A 15,240-nucleotide genomic window follows, 5' to 3' on the forward strand; every position below is an offset into this window, starting at 1 on the left:
TGGTTACCAACAACAACTGCTTGCTATTCTGATTCAAGCATGTGAATCTATGAGAGACCCAAGACTAGAGAAGAAAATGAGTTACTTACCTGTAATTGTGGTTCTCCTGTATTGGTAAGTTTCATACATTCACATGCAACCCACCCACTTCCCCTGAGAGGCTTCTCTTATTTTAGTCATGTTTACTCTTTTCACCCTCGTGCTTGAAAATGTGCGGGACTCTGCCTTTCTTGGGAGGATTCTACTGAGTGGTGTCACCTGATTGGTTATGGTTCAAGTTTGGCCCTTTTTACAAAAGGTATAGAGAGTAGTAAAGAGTAAGCAATGTTAGTAGTAAATAGGATCAGCCCATCGTGATGCAATTTCACTTGCTGTCTTAATTTCCCCCAATAAATGTTATCCGCAGTTCATTTATAATATTTTAGTGTGTCTTTTACAAAATAGGCTTATGTTGGATTCTGTGTGACCGCCCTTTGCTACTGTGCTCTATTTTGCCCAAGTCCACTGTCTTGGTATTTAGTTTCTGTAACAGAAGAATGCTGTTCTAATAATTCCAACATTGTTTGCCCTACGTATTCTTGCATATTCCACTATATTCCATGTTTAGTCACAGTTAATGGACTGTTATTTAAAATATAGACCTTTATTGGATCCCAAAAATACTATTGTTTTACCCCTTCTCTCCTGCATCTGATGTTTAGAAATGGCATCTCGTTTGTTACTTTGTCTCAATACAGTTACAAACGAGCCTAATTTCTGCTAATTTTGTTTAAGGAGTTTTTTCAATGCCATTTCCTTGGAAGGAGACTAAAGGTGGGATACATTGGCACACACAGATTTATAGGCAACATTTACAACTATAAGCTTTGAGAGATTGAATTTTCTTTATGATTCTTGAAACTATAAATATACCTTGAATGCATGCCAGAAGCAAAAACATTATTTTTACATTCTATTCTTCTAGTTATTTTAAAAAGCGTTAATAGTTGGTGGAGGTAATCAATCTACAGAAAACAACCTGCTGTGGTTATTTGCTTTGACATATGTTTGTGATCTCATTTTTTTTCACAACGTTGCACAAATGTAAAGACCAGTTAGGGGGAAATGCATTGCATGCTTATACTGCTCCTTTAATTGCACCTTTCTTAGCAGCCAACATCATAATTCGGATATTATGATGCCTCTTTTGATGGCTGTTCCCAGAACAATATGCCCCACAGTCCTGTTTATCTCATTTCCTTTTTATAACCTTGTTTTAACACCCTTATTTAAGCTTCCTCTAATGTCCAATGTTTTTAAGGTCTTGCGTACCAGACAGTGTAGTGTGTGCACCTACAAAATGATGCAGCTTCCACGTCATGGCGCCTTTTTAAACTTTTTTTTTTACTTCAGTCATGCGGCATCGAGAATGCTGTACAACATATTTTTTTTAAAACATAGGCAAAGCCAGTAGGCACCAAAGGCATTTGTTGGCTTTGCAAGTGCTTGTTCTGTTGGCACTCCTCTTTCTATCAAAGTCCTCTGTGCATTGATAGTTTCTACTTCTTCCTTGGCCTTCCCTCACACCTCATGCTCCTCTTTTACATCTGATGAAGATATTAATGAGATCACATTGTTGGTCACAACATAGTTGAAATTACTTGATGATCAAGCACAATGGGAGCAATGATTAGCCTTGTCTTACCTTTCTCTTCTGCTGTTTTAGGAGCTTGTACGAACAGAACCAGGATGCTTGATAGTATTTCTGTTTTCTTTTCCTGCTCAGATTTTTAACAGCCATTTTATAGTCTGTGGGGTTATTGCATTAAGTCTGTGATTATGGGTTTTGTTTTAGCATTATCCGTGAGCGTCCCATTGCTGGACCTGATTGGCCTGGAGGAATCCTTGCTGACGAGATGGGACTTGGAAAAACAGTAGAGGTGCTCGCTCTTATCTTGTCCCACCCGCGGAAACATGTTGAACAGGATGCATTGACGTTATCTGAAGTAAGGAAACTATGGCAGAAATTAGACCTTGTTAGAATGTATTTTGTCCAGTGTTCTCTCCTTTTCTTTTCGGGTGCTGCTCTTTTCTTTCCTTTTATGTGCATCATTTTGTCCGAAAACGTAGGGCTTGATTGACAGAAGTGACTCTTGAGCCTAGAGCTAGCCACACTTGCTGAAAATGACCATAGAGACAACTATAAGAGGGGCACACACATTTAGCTACTGAAAAAAGAAGTGAGGTAACCTCTGCAAAATTTTATATGTATTCAATCAAAAAAGGCAAAGGTTAAAGGGGCATTATAGTTAGGCGTTGTAATGTTTAAAATGCAAAAAACACTTGAGTTTAACAGTTATACTTTACTGATGTAATCATAACTTGCGCCCGACATGCAATGCTTATGACCGTACATATTATATCACTCATTACATGTTAAATGACTTCATTGATGATATCACTGATGACATCATGGCAACCACTGCTCCTCAAGTAGAAACCATGTAGTATTGGCGACAAGCCTTATTCAGAATGGTAAAAGTTATATGGGACACACTTTAACTAGCAGTGAAGTTTCAGGTGCAAGAAGTACTTAATTTAAACAAGGTCGAGACTTGAGCGTATCATTGTGAGTTGCAGAAGTACATTTTAAATAAATTGTGCCTTAATTTAAAGGCCTGTTACCAAAAATATACGAGAAGAACTAAAGTCTCATTACAATACATTATTCACCTGTCTATTATATGCTCACGTTATAGAGTTGTCATGTAGTCAATAGACAATTTACATATATTTGGAGCTCTAAACAGTGCCGATTACCCAGCCGCCTTGCACCTTACATGCAACAGCTGGTGGAGCCAGACCAAGCAGGCTTTATACCCCAGCGACAGACCAGCGATAACACCAGGAGGGTCCTCCACCTCATTTAAGCTGGGTCGCGTATGAAACCAGATTGCATGCTCCTTACTATTGACGCCGAGAAGGCATTTGATAGAGTGCACTGGCCCTACCTAGAGCAGGTGTTACGTCATTTTGGCCTGGGGGATGTCCTTTGTACCCGCATCCTCAATTGCTACGGTCAACCCAACGCCACGGTACGAGTTAACAGGCATACCTCTCCGCACTTCAAAATCGGCAGAGGGACCAGGCAGGGGTGCCCCCTCTCCCCCCCTCTCCCCCCTCTTATGTGCCCTCTACATGGAGCCGCTGGCACAGAGAGTCCGGCAACATGCTCTCATCAAGGGCATTCGGTTTGGTGGAGACACACACACAATTAGCCTCTACGCGGACGACATTTTGCTCTCCCTGATCGACCCTATTCAATCGCTACTTTCTTGGCTGGGGAGGATAGTCGCCACGAAAATGACCCTCCTGCGGCAGATTCTTTATCTGTTTCAGACCCTTCCTCTTCGACCACCGCAAGGCTGGATCCAACAGATCCAGACCGAACTGGCGCGCTACTTCTGGCAGGGCCACCGACTGCGCTTCAAACGGACCATCGCGGTCCTCCCCCGGGCCATGGCAGAGTAGGGATACCGGACTTACAGCTCACTTTTACGCCGCGCAACTCCGGAGCTTGGTGGAATGGCACCAACTGGAATCGGGCAAGATCTGCCTCTTCCAGGACCAAGCAGTGGCAGGCGTGCCCCTACAAGGAATTCCCTTTCTCCCCAGACGCCACCGGCCACCAAACCTGTATGCCTCCCATATCACCAGCACAGTCATGGAGGTGTGGGATCGCGTCGCCACCAAACACGTACTGACGATCTTCCATGACGCCGTTATTCGCCAACCCCAATTTTACCCCGGGACTCCACTCGAAAGCGTTGGTGAACAGGCGACAAACTCCCTGCAGGGCGCTGGGACATCTTTTTCATCTGGAAGGGATCTTTTCCTTTCAGCAGATGAAAGAAAACTATGGCATTCCAGAAGAGGACAGGCTAGCTTATCTGCAGGTGCGACACTGGGCTCTTAACCCCGAGGTTAAACCAGGAGCTCACTGACATCTTACCCCCTATGAAAAGTGGCTGGTCACTCGCACTTCTGAGAAGAAGTTGATCTCTGACCTATATCAATTTCTCCTCCTCGCAAATGTCCACACATATAATGCGGGCAGAGTCTGCTGCGAACGGGAACTTGGTAGGACCCTGACGCACAAGGAATGGAGTGGTATCCATCACAGAGCACGGCATTCTGCCTACCACGCTGGATTGACTGAAACCCTGACAAAGGTGGCCACATATTTGTATCACACACCTGAACGCCTTCACCAAGCAGACCCCAACATTAGCGACCGCTGCCGGAGAGGGTGCAGGGAGCTAGGCACGCTGGAACATCTACTGTGGAGTTGTGATCGCATACAAGGGTACTGGGACACGATATTAGATGACATTGATTCCCACTTGGATACACAGCTCCCCGTTTCCCTGCTTACATTCTGCTGGGACTTCCCAACGCCCTGATGTATCCCCTGAAGTCTCGCAGGGGCCGTCTCATCGCCATAGCACTGGGGGCAGCCACTCAAAACCTCCTAGCACACTGGAGAACACCACAGGCCCCCCCCACACACAGGTGGTTGCACAGGCTGCGGATGGTGCTTGGTATGGAGAAACTGTCCCTGGTACAGGCCAGGCGGGGGGGGACCAATTTCCAGAGTTGTGGCTGCCCTTTCTAACATTGCTCACAGGGGAGTTTTGTGAATTGAGTTGCCCCAGATACCTACGACTTCTCCGATTGGCAGACACCCCAATCCCGGAGCCGAACACATCCTAGTGCAAAAGGAAGGGCAGGCGCTGATAACCCTTGCCTTATTTCTTTCTCCTTGCGGTTTTGGGGCTATTTCTTTAATTGGTGGACAGGGAGGGGGGGATGGAGGGGGAGGGACACATTTGATTTTTCAATAGTGATGTATATGGCCTATGTTATTGACCAGCTTCAGCTTCAGCGAACACTGAACATGCCCAACTTACTCATGCTAGAGCTTGACATGTCATACTTGTCTGGTGAATGGTGGTTCTATTGTCCTGTTTTTGGTGAAAATTCAATGAAAGATTTAAACCATAAACAGTGCAGATATTTATTTCCAAAAGTTCAGTAAAAAATCTGAGACAATATCTATTGTTGCAGAATGTAGAATCTGAGTGATTCAATTATAGACAGTTCAAGTCGCAGTATGATTGCAAGCATTGTTAAAATGGTGCACACCATTCTTCTCATTCCAAGAGTATGTGTTTGTACTCATAAGTAATTCAGAGGTTTGTCAGTAGGATTAGGACGTGCATGCCATATAATTGGTTTATGGATGGAATTGAAGCCGTTCTTTTGAAACTGTATGTCAGATGAGCTATTTAACATGCACTTCCCCTTAAGATAAATAATGTCCAAAGACTTGTTTTTTAACCTTATTCAAGATTTAATAAGTTGCTGATCTCATTAGTGTCTATAGTGCCATTCCATTTCTTGTGCATTTCTTTACCAGTAAACAAAGAGCCTAGTATCTGCTTGATGTGGTGATTTCAGAGATCTACTTTATAATTTGCTTGTTCTGCTTGTTGTGATGCGTTATGCCTTTTATAACTACAAAGGTTATGAAAAAATGGGACTCTATGTACCTTGTTGAATTCCTTCCAGTATGAAAAGCTTATAGCTGTGTACTGGATGATGTAATCAGAGATGTAATTGGAGAGGTTAGTGATGTCATCAATGATATCATATAATATGTAATGAGTTATATAATACTTGAGGTCATAAGCAGTGTGTGGCGGGGCGCAAGTTATAGTTGTCTCAGTAAACTATAACTGGTAAATGGCAATATTTTTTAGGTTTTTAACCTGTATTTACGTTTTTAAATATTAGTTTTCGTGTTATTTCAATACCCATCTATAACATCACTTTATTATTTGTTTTTTTCCCAGGGAATTTCCGAGGTTTGTGTAGGGTAAGATAAGATGGTCTTATCATTCCTAACTATACCATCACTTTAACGTTTGGTATTTTGAGCAATTTGTTTTTCAATTATATCCTTCCAACTCCTCTGCTGAGCACAGCTTTTGAATGTGCACATCGGGGAGATGGGAAGCAGGGCCAGGCCTTTGTTCAGCCCTAAGCCCAACCCCCATAGGCATGCCAACCCTCTTTTGCATGCACCTTTTGGCAGTGTGGGGTTAACTGCAGAGCCTGCCTTTGGCTAGCCCCTGAACCCAACACCCCAAGTTCGCCAGTCCCCTTCATCCCCACATTTGACCTAGTTACATATTTTTATAGTTTTTTTGTGGTACCCCCATAAGACCACTGCACAAGCTTCACCTCAATGCCACTGCCAGCCCACACAATTTCCCTAAAAGAAGCTTGTTTGATTCTGCAGTACCATGCCAGTGAAGCTTGTGCCGCAGCTCTGCAGAAGTACTGTGATAGCTCACGAGAGAGCAGTGCTGGATCTTTAACACAACCGTGGCACAATATTTTTATTTGGAAAAAAAACAAGTGGACTCCTCTAGTGGGTCACTCTGTGACCCCCTTACAAGTGCCAGTGGTCAATGTGTCATACCTGGCCCACTTATATGTTTTTTTCCCCTTAACAAACGCAGGACACAGGGAACAAGTCCTGTAATAGTGGCTTCAAATTGTTATTCAAATTGTGGTCAGCCAATCAGATTGCTCAGAACCAGTACAGGCCGTGTGGTACCCAAAAGGTCACCACGTCCCTACTACTCCACAGAGCTAGGAAGAGGGAAAATCACCAAGAATAGAAGATGCACCACATCCAGACAAAGACTCAGGGTAGATACTGCAGGACAACACATTGCAGTGGAAGCATCAATGCTATGAACATAGGTAACTATTCAGACCTCTTTTCAAGGTATGAAAGATATAACTGGGAGGAGGTGGAGCAACTAGTGAAGCATCTCCTGGGCATTAACGCAAATGCTACAAAGAATTGATTGAGGAGGGGAAGGTAATTTCCAGTGTCAATATCCATTTTGAATTGAATGCTGCAACCAAAGCCTCAAGGGAAATGAACACAAGGGTTATCCTCAGAAAGCCTTCTTGGTTCTATGTGTCCTGATGTCCAACAGCACACCATAAACATCATTTTTGATAGTTGAGCATCTATTTGGGCCATAGGTAGACACTATGATGGAGAAAATCTAAAAGGACATGGACACAGCAAAGCCATGGGGGAGTTCTAGATGCAAATGCAGTTTTTAGCACCAAAAGGCGCAAGAGGTTGAAAAAGGTGCAGGAACACCACAGCTTTCCGGCTTTAAGCGGAATCAGCCCTTTCACGATAAACAACCCCAAACGTTAGCCACCAGAGGATACTTTAGAGGCAATTGTAGCAGTTAATGGTAAATGTGGCCTGGAAATGCACCTCCACCTCCAAGCAGTGACTTACTGACCCTCACACAACTCTTGGAGGAAGAATCAGGTTATTCCTTCATAAGTTGGAAGAAATAACTTCAGACAAGTGGGTCCTATCCATCTCCCTGTAAGGAAACAGCTCTAAGTTTCACACTACACCAACAAACAACCCACTTTACCATCACAAAATCAGTCAGAAACATCAATGGCTGCTTCAGGTGCAGTTCCAAATACTTTTGAGCAAAGGCGCTATCTTAACCAGTGTCTTTGCATCAACGTGATTAAAGGTATACTCCCTTTACGTCCTCAGCCAAAACATTTTTAAATGCCATCCTAGTGTCTATCCTTGATTTACATCACTAATCTGTTACATACTATCCAAGCACTTCAACATGTCCAACCTGAAAGACACAATTCCACTGTTCTGCGCAGATCATCACATGGTGACCCTCAATCTCATGGATGCCTCCATTCATAACCCCCATTCATCCAACACATCATTGCTACATCAGATTTGTGGTAAGTGGACAACACAGCTAGTTCAAAGTCCTGCTTTCGGGGAAACAACCGTCTCAAGGGCCTTCAACAAGTGCCTACTGGTAAACTAGCCAACAAATTAACAGGGAGGAATTCAAATAAGTGTATTTCCTGAACATGCAGAAGCTTTTCACCTTATTAGTACAACAGATTATTTGAAAAGTAATTATTAAAAGTGTGTTTTTATACATGAACTAAGCCATTTCTGCCCCTGCCTTGATGACAATGCTATTAGTGAACTAAGAGGTAAGACACTTGTCATTTGTATTCTGGAAGTCGCCTAGAGTTTTAATATAGATGGAACAGCATTATTACCTATTAAATCAAACACTAGAGTTTATTGTCCAGCGCATATCCTGAACTCACATGAAGGTGCTCTCCTATTGGATAAGGAACAAAAAGGAGGCTTGCTAATACAAAGCATTTACCTGGATCAATCAATTTGGTCAAGTGGAGAAGCTGGAATTGAACCCAGATTTTCCAGTTTTACACTGTGCAAATCGGGCATGTTAGAGGCTCTGCAATGGCAGGCCTGAGGCACACTTTACAAGCTGCTCTGGTGGGTGGCAGAGTCAGTGCTGTAAACCCACCAGCAGCATTTGATTTACAAGCCCTGGGCATCGAACTAGGGTCTGACAAGTAAACCAAACAAGCCAATCATGGAGTCACTAATCCGTACATCAATTTACCATAGGGAGCACTTGCCCTGAGGCACTGAATAGCAGTGGCACAGTGCCCAAAGCATCTACAACCAGCAAAAACATAAGAGGCAACAGCAAAAAATGGAAGGGAGACCCACGCCAATGGTGCCAGGTCTAACAAGGCACTAAATGGGTATCTCTTTCTGGCATACAATTGTACTGCTTTTCCATTAATTCTTGAAGGATTACATTAGAATGTGGGTGACAGCCAGAATTCACATTTTATTTTGAACTGGATTACATAGTGCGAACCTCTTCCCTGAAAACGAGAGCACAACACACACAGACTACTTTTTATTTGTTATTGATTCTCAACACAGGGAAATTTGCTGGTATTCACAGGTTACTGAGCCGAAGTCAGGATTTGAACTCTGTTCCAGATGATATATGTTGGACCGTTATAGCCGCCAGGCCACATCACCTCCTGGGAAAGCTCGGCTCGTTTTGGGCTTTAGGTTCCAAGAGAATCTTGAGCTGAGCCAGGGGTCTGATTCCAGCCTCGGACTTTCAATCGCTCACCCAGTTCTAAGCATACTTACACTGCAGAGTCGTTCTTGCCTTTCCATATATAGATGATAGGTTGCTAAAGAGCTGCAGCTACCAGCAGTGCCTATTACATGTTCAGAGCTGTGTCACAGCCATGGTACACAACACAGCTGAAAAGTATGTATACCTTTGTGAGAAGTTTCCCTAAAGAGCAGAATTCCTAACACAGAATCAGGGTCATCACCCACATCCAGACATCTGGAAAATGAAACTTATGATTTGGCACCAGAGCTCTTAGAGGTTATCTACAACTCTCAGAGGAGTATATGCCAATTTAGCATGAAGCTCTGAGACCCATCTCCCAAGATTGATATGCAGCAAAATGGAAACTTTGTGTCCTCTATTTTGTAAGTAGATATACACAGAAGTCATTGTTAGCCTACACATCTTTTAGGCTTCATTTGGCAGCTGTAGTTGTTTACATGTAAAACACACCACATAAATCTTTGTTTAAGATCCTTGTAGTAAAATATTTTGGAGCATCTTAATAGAACTATTCCTGAAAGGACACCGCAAATTCTGCCTGGGATCTTAAAGCAGTTTTTGGCAGGTTTTTGGGTACAATCTTTAAACCATTTAGTCAAATACAATAACTTACATGGAAAGCTACATTTCTAGTAGCAATCACTTTCTTGTGCAAATGCAGTGAATTGCAGGCTCTAATGATGTAGGAGCCTGTTGTCCAGATTCATAAGGAACAGGTTGTTTTGAGACCAAATTCACGCTTCTTGCCAGAGGTGGTGTTGTATGGCGTTTTAGGATCCGAGCGAAACTTACCTCATGCCCTTATATAGGTACAATTCACATTGCCCTTATATAGGCATAGAAATCATAACCATATTTAGACATAAGCCCATGCAGTACAAAAACAGGCATGGCTACTTCCACTCGTTCCAAAAAGCCACAACGATTTCTTGGAAAACTCGACTTAAGCAGTTAGGGACATCCTCTTGCTTGAATATTGATTTGTCCAAGAATTCATGGAGTTTTCAAAGAACTACCCCTCCCTTGGGTTTCTTTGATGACGTTATTATGCCTGACTTTACGTCAAACTAGGCACCTTCAAGGTATAAATATGCCTACACTTGTCGTAGCAAACACACAGTGGTTCGGAGCAGCTCAACTATCTACTTGCCCGACGCAGCTGGCTACAGCAAGTGCCGAAGGAAGCCGACCCTCCAGCTGACGCACTGATCGAGAACCTGTCCTTTCTCTTGCTGAGAATTCCGTTCCAGTGTTTCCAAGCTCCCCTCACGGGGTGTTGGGAAATCGAGTCCCGAGACAAAGATACCAGACCTCCTTGATTCTAAAACCAAGGTACGGAGCTGATTAGACTCTAAGAAAAATCTTGGATAGATTCTTGGCTTCTACAGTAGTATTTTATAATACTCTTTCTGCTGTACGCATTATACTTTGCAACCAGTATTACGATTGTTGCAGTTCACTTTACTTGCATGAGAAAGAAGACTGTTCAATAAATCCTTTTATTGAAAACGCCTGTCTCTCTATTTCTCTGCACCTCTGATGAAACGAAGCATGCACGATTGACTGAGTAAAATATCTATCTATTGTTTCCACGGCTCTGAAGAGATGTTTATTCTGGGGGAAACAAAGTTGTCATGTTTATGCGGTTGTCAAAAACGCATCCATTCTTGTTAGAGACAGTTTTTTTTTACCTCTGAGCTAGCTGGCTCTCACAATTAAGTCTTATATATGATAGAGACTTAGTAGACACAAGTGCTACGTCAAATCTATAGGATATATCATTCTAATACGCATAGCCTACTGGGAATATAGGAACTACACTACAGTGTTATATTCATATAGGTGCCATAATATAGGCCCCGGTAACTTCATTATCCTTCACCTATATTCTTCCCTACATTACACTTGTAACGGTTTACAGGGACTGACCTTTTACCTAGATATGACACTGCATTCAGAACTCGGCCTTTCCCTAGTTCGAAATCTCATGCATTAGGCATGAGGATTCTTGGAAGCACAGCTGAATGACTATCTCCTGTGTAATATCTATGTATAAAGTTCCTGTCCGATGTCATCCTTAGACTGACACAGTGCTAGAGCGAGGTAGGACCCCTGGGTAGACCTATGGGTATATATACATTACATCCTGCTAAGATAGAGCAGACGAGACTAAGACTTCCCAGTCGACACATTAACCAGAGACGCTGAGGTTCCTGCATGCAGACACTCCAGCTCGCAGTGATCTAACATCCCTCGTGGGGCGTCCAACTCGAGACCAAGACAAGACTGGGTCCCATAGTCTCTCACTTCAGGTAATGGGGTTGACTAAATCCTAGAGGAATTCTTAGCTCAACACCCGTACACATGCTAGGTACATATAGGTACATCTAGTTAGGAAGGCATTGTAGGAGTATGTATCTTTTATCATGTGTGTTGAAAAGATGACTCTTGAAGCAGAAGGTAAGAACTGTCTTAATTCTGTCACCCACTCTCCTGGAGTGGCTGAGAGATGCCAACATTCTAAGGCAAGCTCTCATGGAACATACCAACGGGGAAGGGATAGAAAGGGGGAGGCGGAGTGTACCATGTGAATATGTAAACAAGAAGAAAGATTACAACACATCTCCCTTTGATATGTAAAGGAAGAAAACTGAAGTTGACAGGAATGTCAGGAAAATCGTCGAGGAGCCAGAATGCGAACTGGAAAACCTGCAACAAAAAGAGAGGGAAGGGAAGGAAGGCATCCACTGCTGGGAAGAGACAGTGAAGGGAAGGACACAACAAGACTAACAAGGTTGTATAGTACATAGGTCACTCAAGTACAATTCCATCACAAATGTACAATTCCACAACCAAGAAACCCCCTAAACTAATACCTAAAAGATACTCAGGAGCATAATGTAAATGTGCGAGGCACAGTGAAAAATTTCCTAGACACTTTAACGCTCTTGCCGTTAAATACCACATATAAAACCAACCCTGCATTGAGTGGTAAGGCAAGTGCAGAATCTAATTGCCACTACTCAGGCGAACTTGATCAAGATTAGTAGGGCCAAGCATTATTCCTAGCTCTTTTAGGTGGTGCCAGCCTAATAGGTTTGACCCAATTTTTAACATATTAACCTAACCATGGGTGGACCTTCCTCTGAATTCTATATCTATCTCTACCATGCCCACCAGGTGTATGGGTTCCCGGGCATAACTGGTAAGAAATACATCAGGTTTTATCACATTAAGACTGGAAATACTAAAGAGATCATCCATCTCCTGTAGGCTACTCATCGTAAATGGAGAACAAGAATCTGCATATACTAACAAAGGTTTTTTGTTCACAAAAATGGTACATTTAGGATACAGAAGTTGCAGGGTATCTCCCTTAGAAGTCTTCACATTTTTTTCTTGTACTTGAAATACATACCTGGGAGAGTGTACGTCTCTGTTGCTAACTAGATTTACCTGGTTACTCTCCCCTTCTCCGCACCCTCTAGCAAAGTGTCCTTTCCTGTTACATTTCATACACGTAGCATTGCCAGCAGTGCAATGAACATTGTTCGCAAGGTGGTTACTGCTGCCACACCTAAAACATTTTGACCCTTCAGTTACACTCATAGGTTTTTCTGTCTTGACTTCTCTTGTTTTGACTTTTAAAATCTCACTGTCAATGTTGTCATCCTGATACCCATTGGCATAAAGTACACTACAGACCGGTACTTTAGGTGGGTTCATTTCTTAAATGCACTTAGCAGTGTGCTCAATAGATTGTGCCATACTAACTGCATCTTTCAAGGATGGGTTTTTAGATAGGAGTTTCTCTCTAATGCGGGGATTGTGGGAACACCTTACTAACTGATCCCTGATAAGGGAGTCGTTCAATTCCCAAAACTCACATAATTGAGTAAGGCCTCGAAGAGCCGTAATGTAACTGCTAACTGACTCTTGTTTTCCCTGCACCCGAGTGAAGAACTTGTGCCTTTCTAGGACGACATTAACTTTGTCCCCAAAGTGACTTTCCAACTTCAAAAGAGTGATTTTAAAAACATCCAAATCAACCTCATCATCTTCTAGCTCAGGATCAGGTATGGTATCATATATCATTCTACCTTGAACACCAAGGTTGTGCAACAGGACATGTTGTTTCCGAACAGCAGAGAATCCACCTCACCACCCCCCCCTCCTCCCCAAATTGCAATAAGGTAGGAATCGAACAGGTTAATCCAATCCTTCCAATAGATTTCAGGGTCCCCCATATCATTTAAGAAGGAGGGAGGTTGACTCATGGACGAAGCAGCCATGGGGAAGGATGGGGAAGGGGAAACCCTAAAATCTAAGGGAGGAAAAGGCGATACAAAGCAAGTACTCCTGGGAGGTAAGCTTAGAAGTAAGTGGCCCCTAGGGATGGGAAGTCCTATCTAGTCTAATGCATATACAGGTAAAAGGGGATTAGAATATAAATACACTTTGCTGAGGGAAGAGTGCACTATATGGGAAATCAATAGATTCTATAGACGATTAACAGTACAAAACTGAATCTATGTAGAGTTCTAGGTTTACCATGAAATAATAACTAAATTAGCTTATCACAGGCTGTACACTATCACTGCAAATATGATGTAAGGTACTAGGTTTACCCTGAAATAATAACTACATAGCTTATCACAGGCTGTACAATATCAAAGATACACCCATTGCACCAAAACATCCCAATATAAGGGGTAAAACACAAGAGAGTGGAAAAGGAAATAACTCAGGATGCAGGAGCAACTCAGTAAAGATAACTCATGTTAAATGACTTAAAGTTGAATGCCTATATGTCCAATGGATAATATGGCAAAAAATGTTGATACCACAGTAGTAAGAAGATAAAACAGGAAATGGTGTGTGAATCACCGTGAATGATGCAGTGACTCACTGGCGAGGGCCGAAGTTCAATGGTGGGATAATATAGCTTAAATAGGCAGTTGCAAAAATAGAGAAGGTGTGTGTATGACGGTTGAGTCGCACACAGACAAAAATAGAATAGCAAAAGTCCTTACTAGAAAAAAATATACGTGGGCACTTGGTATTGCTCCAACAATGAGATGTACCAGTGTGAGCGGCGCTTCGGACGTTGGGACACAATAACAGAAGTCTTACTTGTGACCTAGAAGACAATGACTTGTAGAGGAGGACATCTCTGCTCCACAGCCGATCGACAGAAATCCCTGAAAAGGTGGCCCTGAGGAGTTGGAGCGCCGGGTGTGCTTAGCGGAAGTCCTTGTAATCCCAGGAAAACTTCTCTGCAGGCTGAAGACTTGGAAGGACGGCCTGTGAGGGGAGCGCTCGCTGGAGAGAATGTCGGCACCACGGTAGCGCTGGAAACCCAAAAGGCGGCTGGGAAAGAACGCTCTGCTGAAGAGAATATCCGGCACTACGGTAGTGCAGCAATGCCCAAAAGGCGGCTGGAGCATCAGAGTATGCACTTCTGATAGGAACACCCGGGGCAACAACCAGTGCGCCGGAACTTTCAAGAGGAAAGAAAAACACTGCCTTCCTCACCAATCACCTTACAGGGGAAATCGGCAAGCATGAAAGAGCTAAAAAGGGCTACGTAAGCACCCTTTGTGAGGAAAATATATCCATTGGCCTCACAGGCACCGAAAACCATACAGGGAATGCAATGAGGCTGCACCACTGTTCGCTTCCACAAACACACGAAGCAGCTGACAGGAGATAAACCAGAAGGCCTGCTTACGTCACCATGAACTCCTCATGCACAATATGGGATACAGAATTCTCCTCAAAACTCGGCAGCAGGGCACCAAGCATTCACAAACTCCTCATAAAAAAATCAGTCGGAGTAACAGGACAGCTGATGGCAAGATACACAGCCTATCTGGAACCGCACCATGAGGCAAAATTAATCTTTAACTCAGGGTCAGCCAAAGGAGTGCCGTAGCCAGAAGCTCTCACAGAGGATGACGGTCCTTAGGGCAGATTTACAAGCCACATCCGTACTCCCACTTCCAAGGACTTCTGGGTAGCTGTTGTAGGCGTACTGAGTTCTCCACTGGAAACCACACCATAGGCAGTATTATAGCATATCCATAATCTAAGTACCAGGCACCATGGACAGGGCAACTGCAGCTCACCG

At 43.2% G+C, this 15,240-nt stretch overlaps 1 protein-coding gene across 1 annotated transcript in view; it reads left to right on the top strand.

Annotated features, from left to right (window-relative positions):
* SHPRH (SNF2 histone linker PHD RING helicase) overlaps positions 1–15,240 on the top strand; it is a 759,436-nt gene that overhangs the window by 207,599 nt on the left and 536,597 nt on the right. Inside the window, exon 6 of the mRNA XM_086927277.1 lies at positions 1,835–1,985. Within this exon, the coding sequence (XP_086783403.1) occupies positions 1,835–1,985 (151 nt within the window). The remainder of the gene's footprint in view (positions 1–1,834; positions 1,986–15,240) is intronic.

The sequence above is a fragment of the Lissotriton vulgaris genome, chromosome 6, assembly GCF_964263255.1.
Source record: "Lissotriton vulgaris chromosome 6, aLisVul1.2, whole genome shotgun sequence".
NCBI classification, from domain to species: domain Eukaryota; kingdom Metazoa; phylum Chordata; class Amphibia; order Caudata; family Salamandridae; genus Lissotriton; species Lissotriton vulgaris.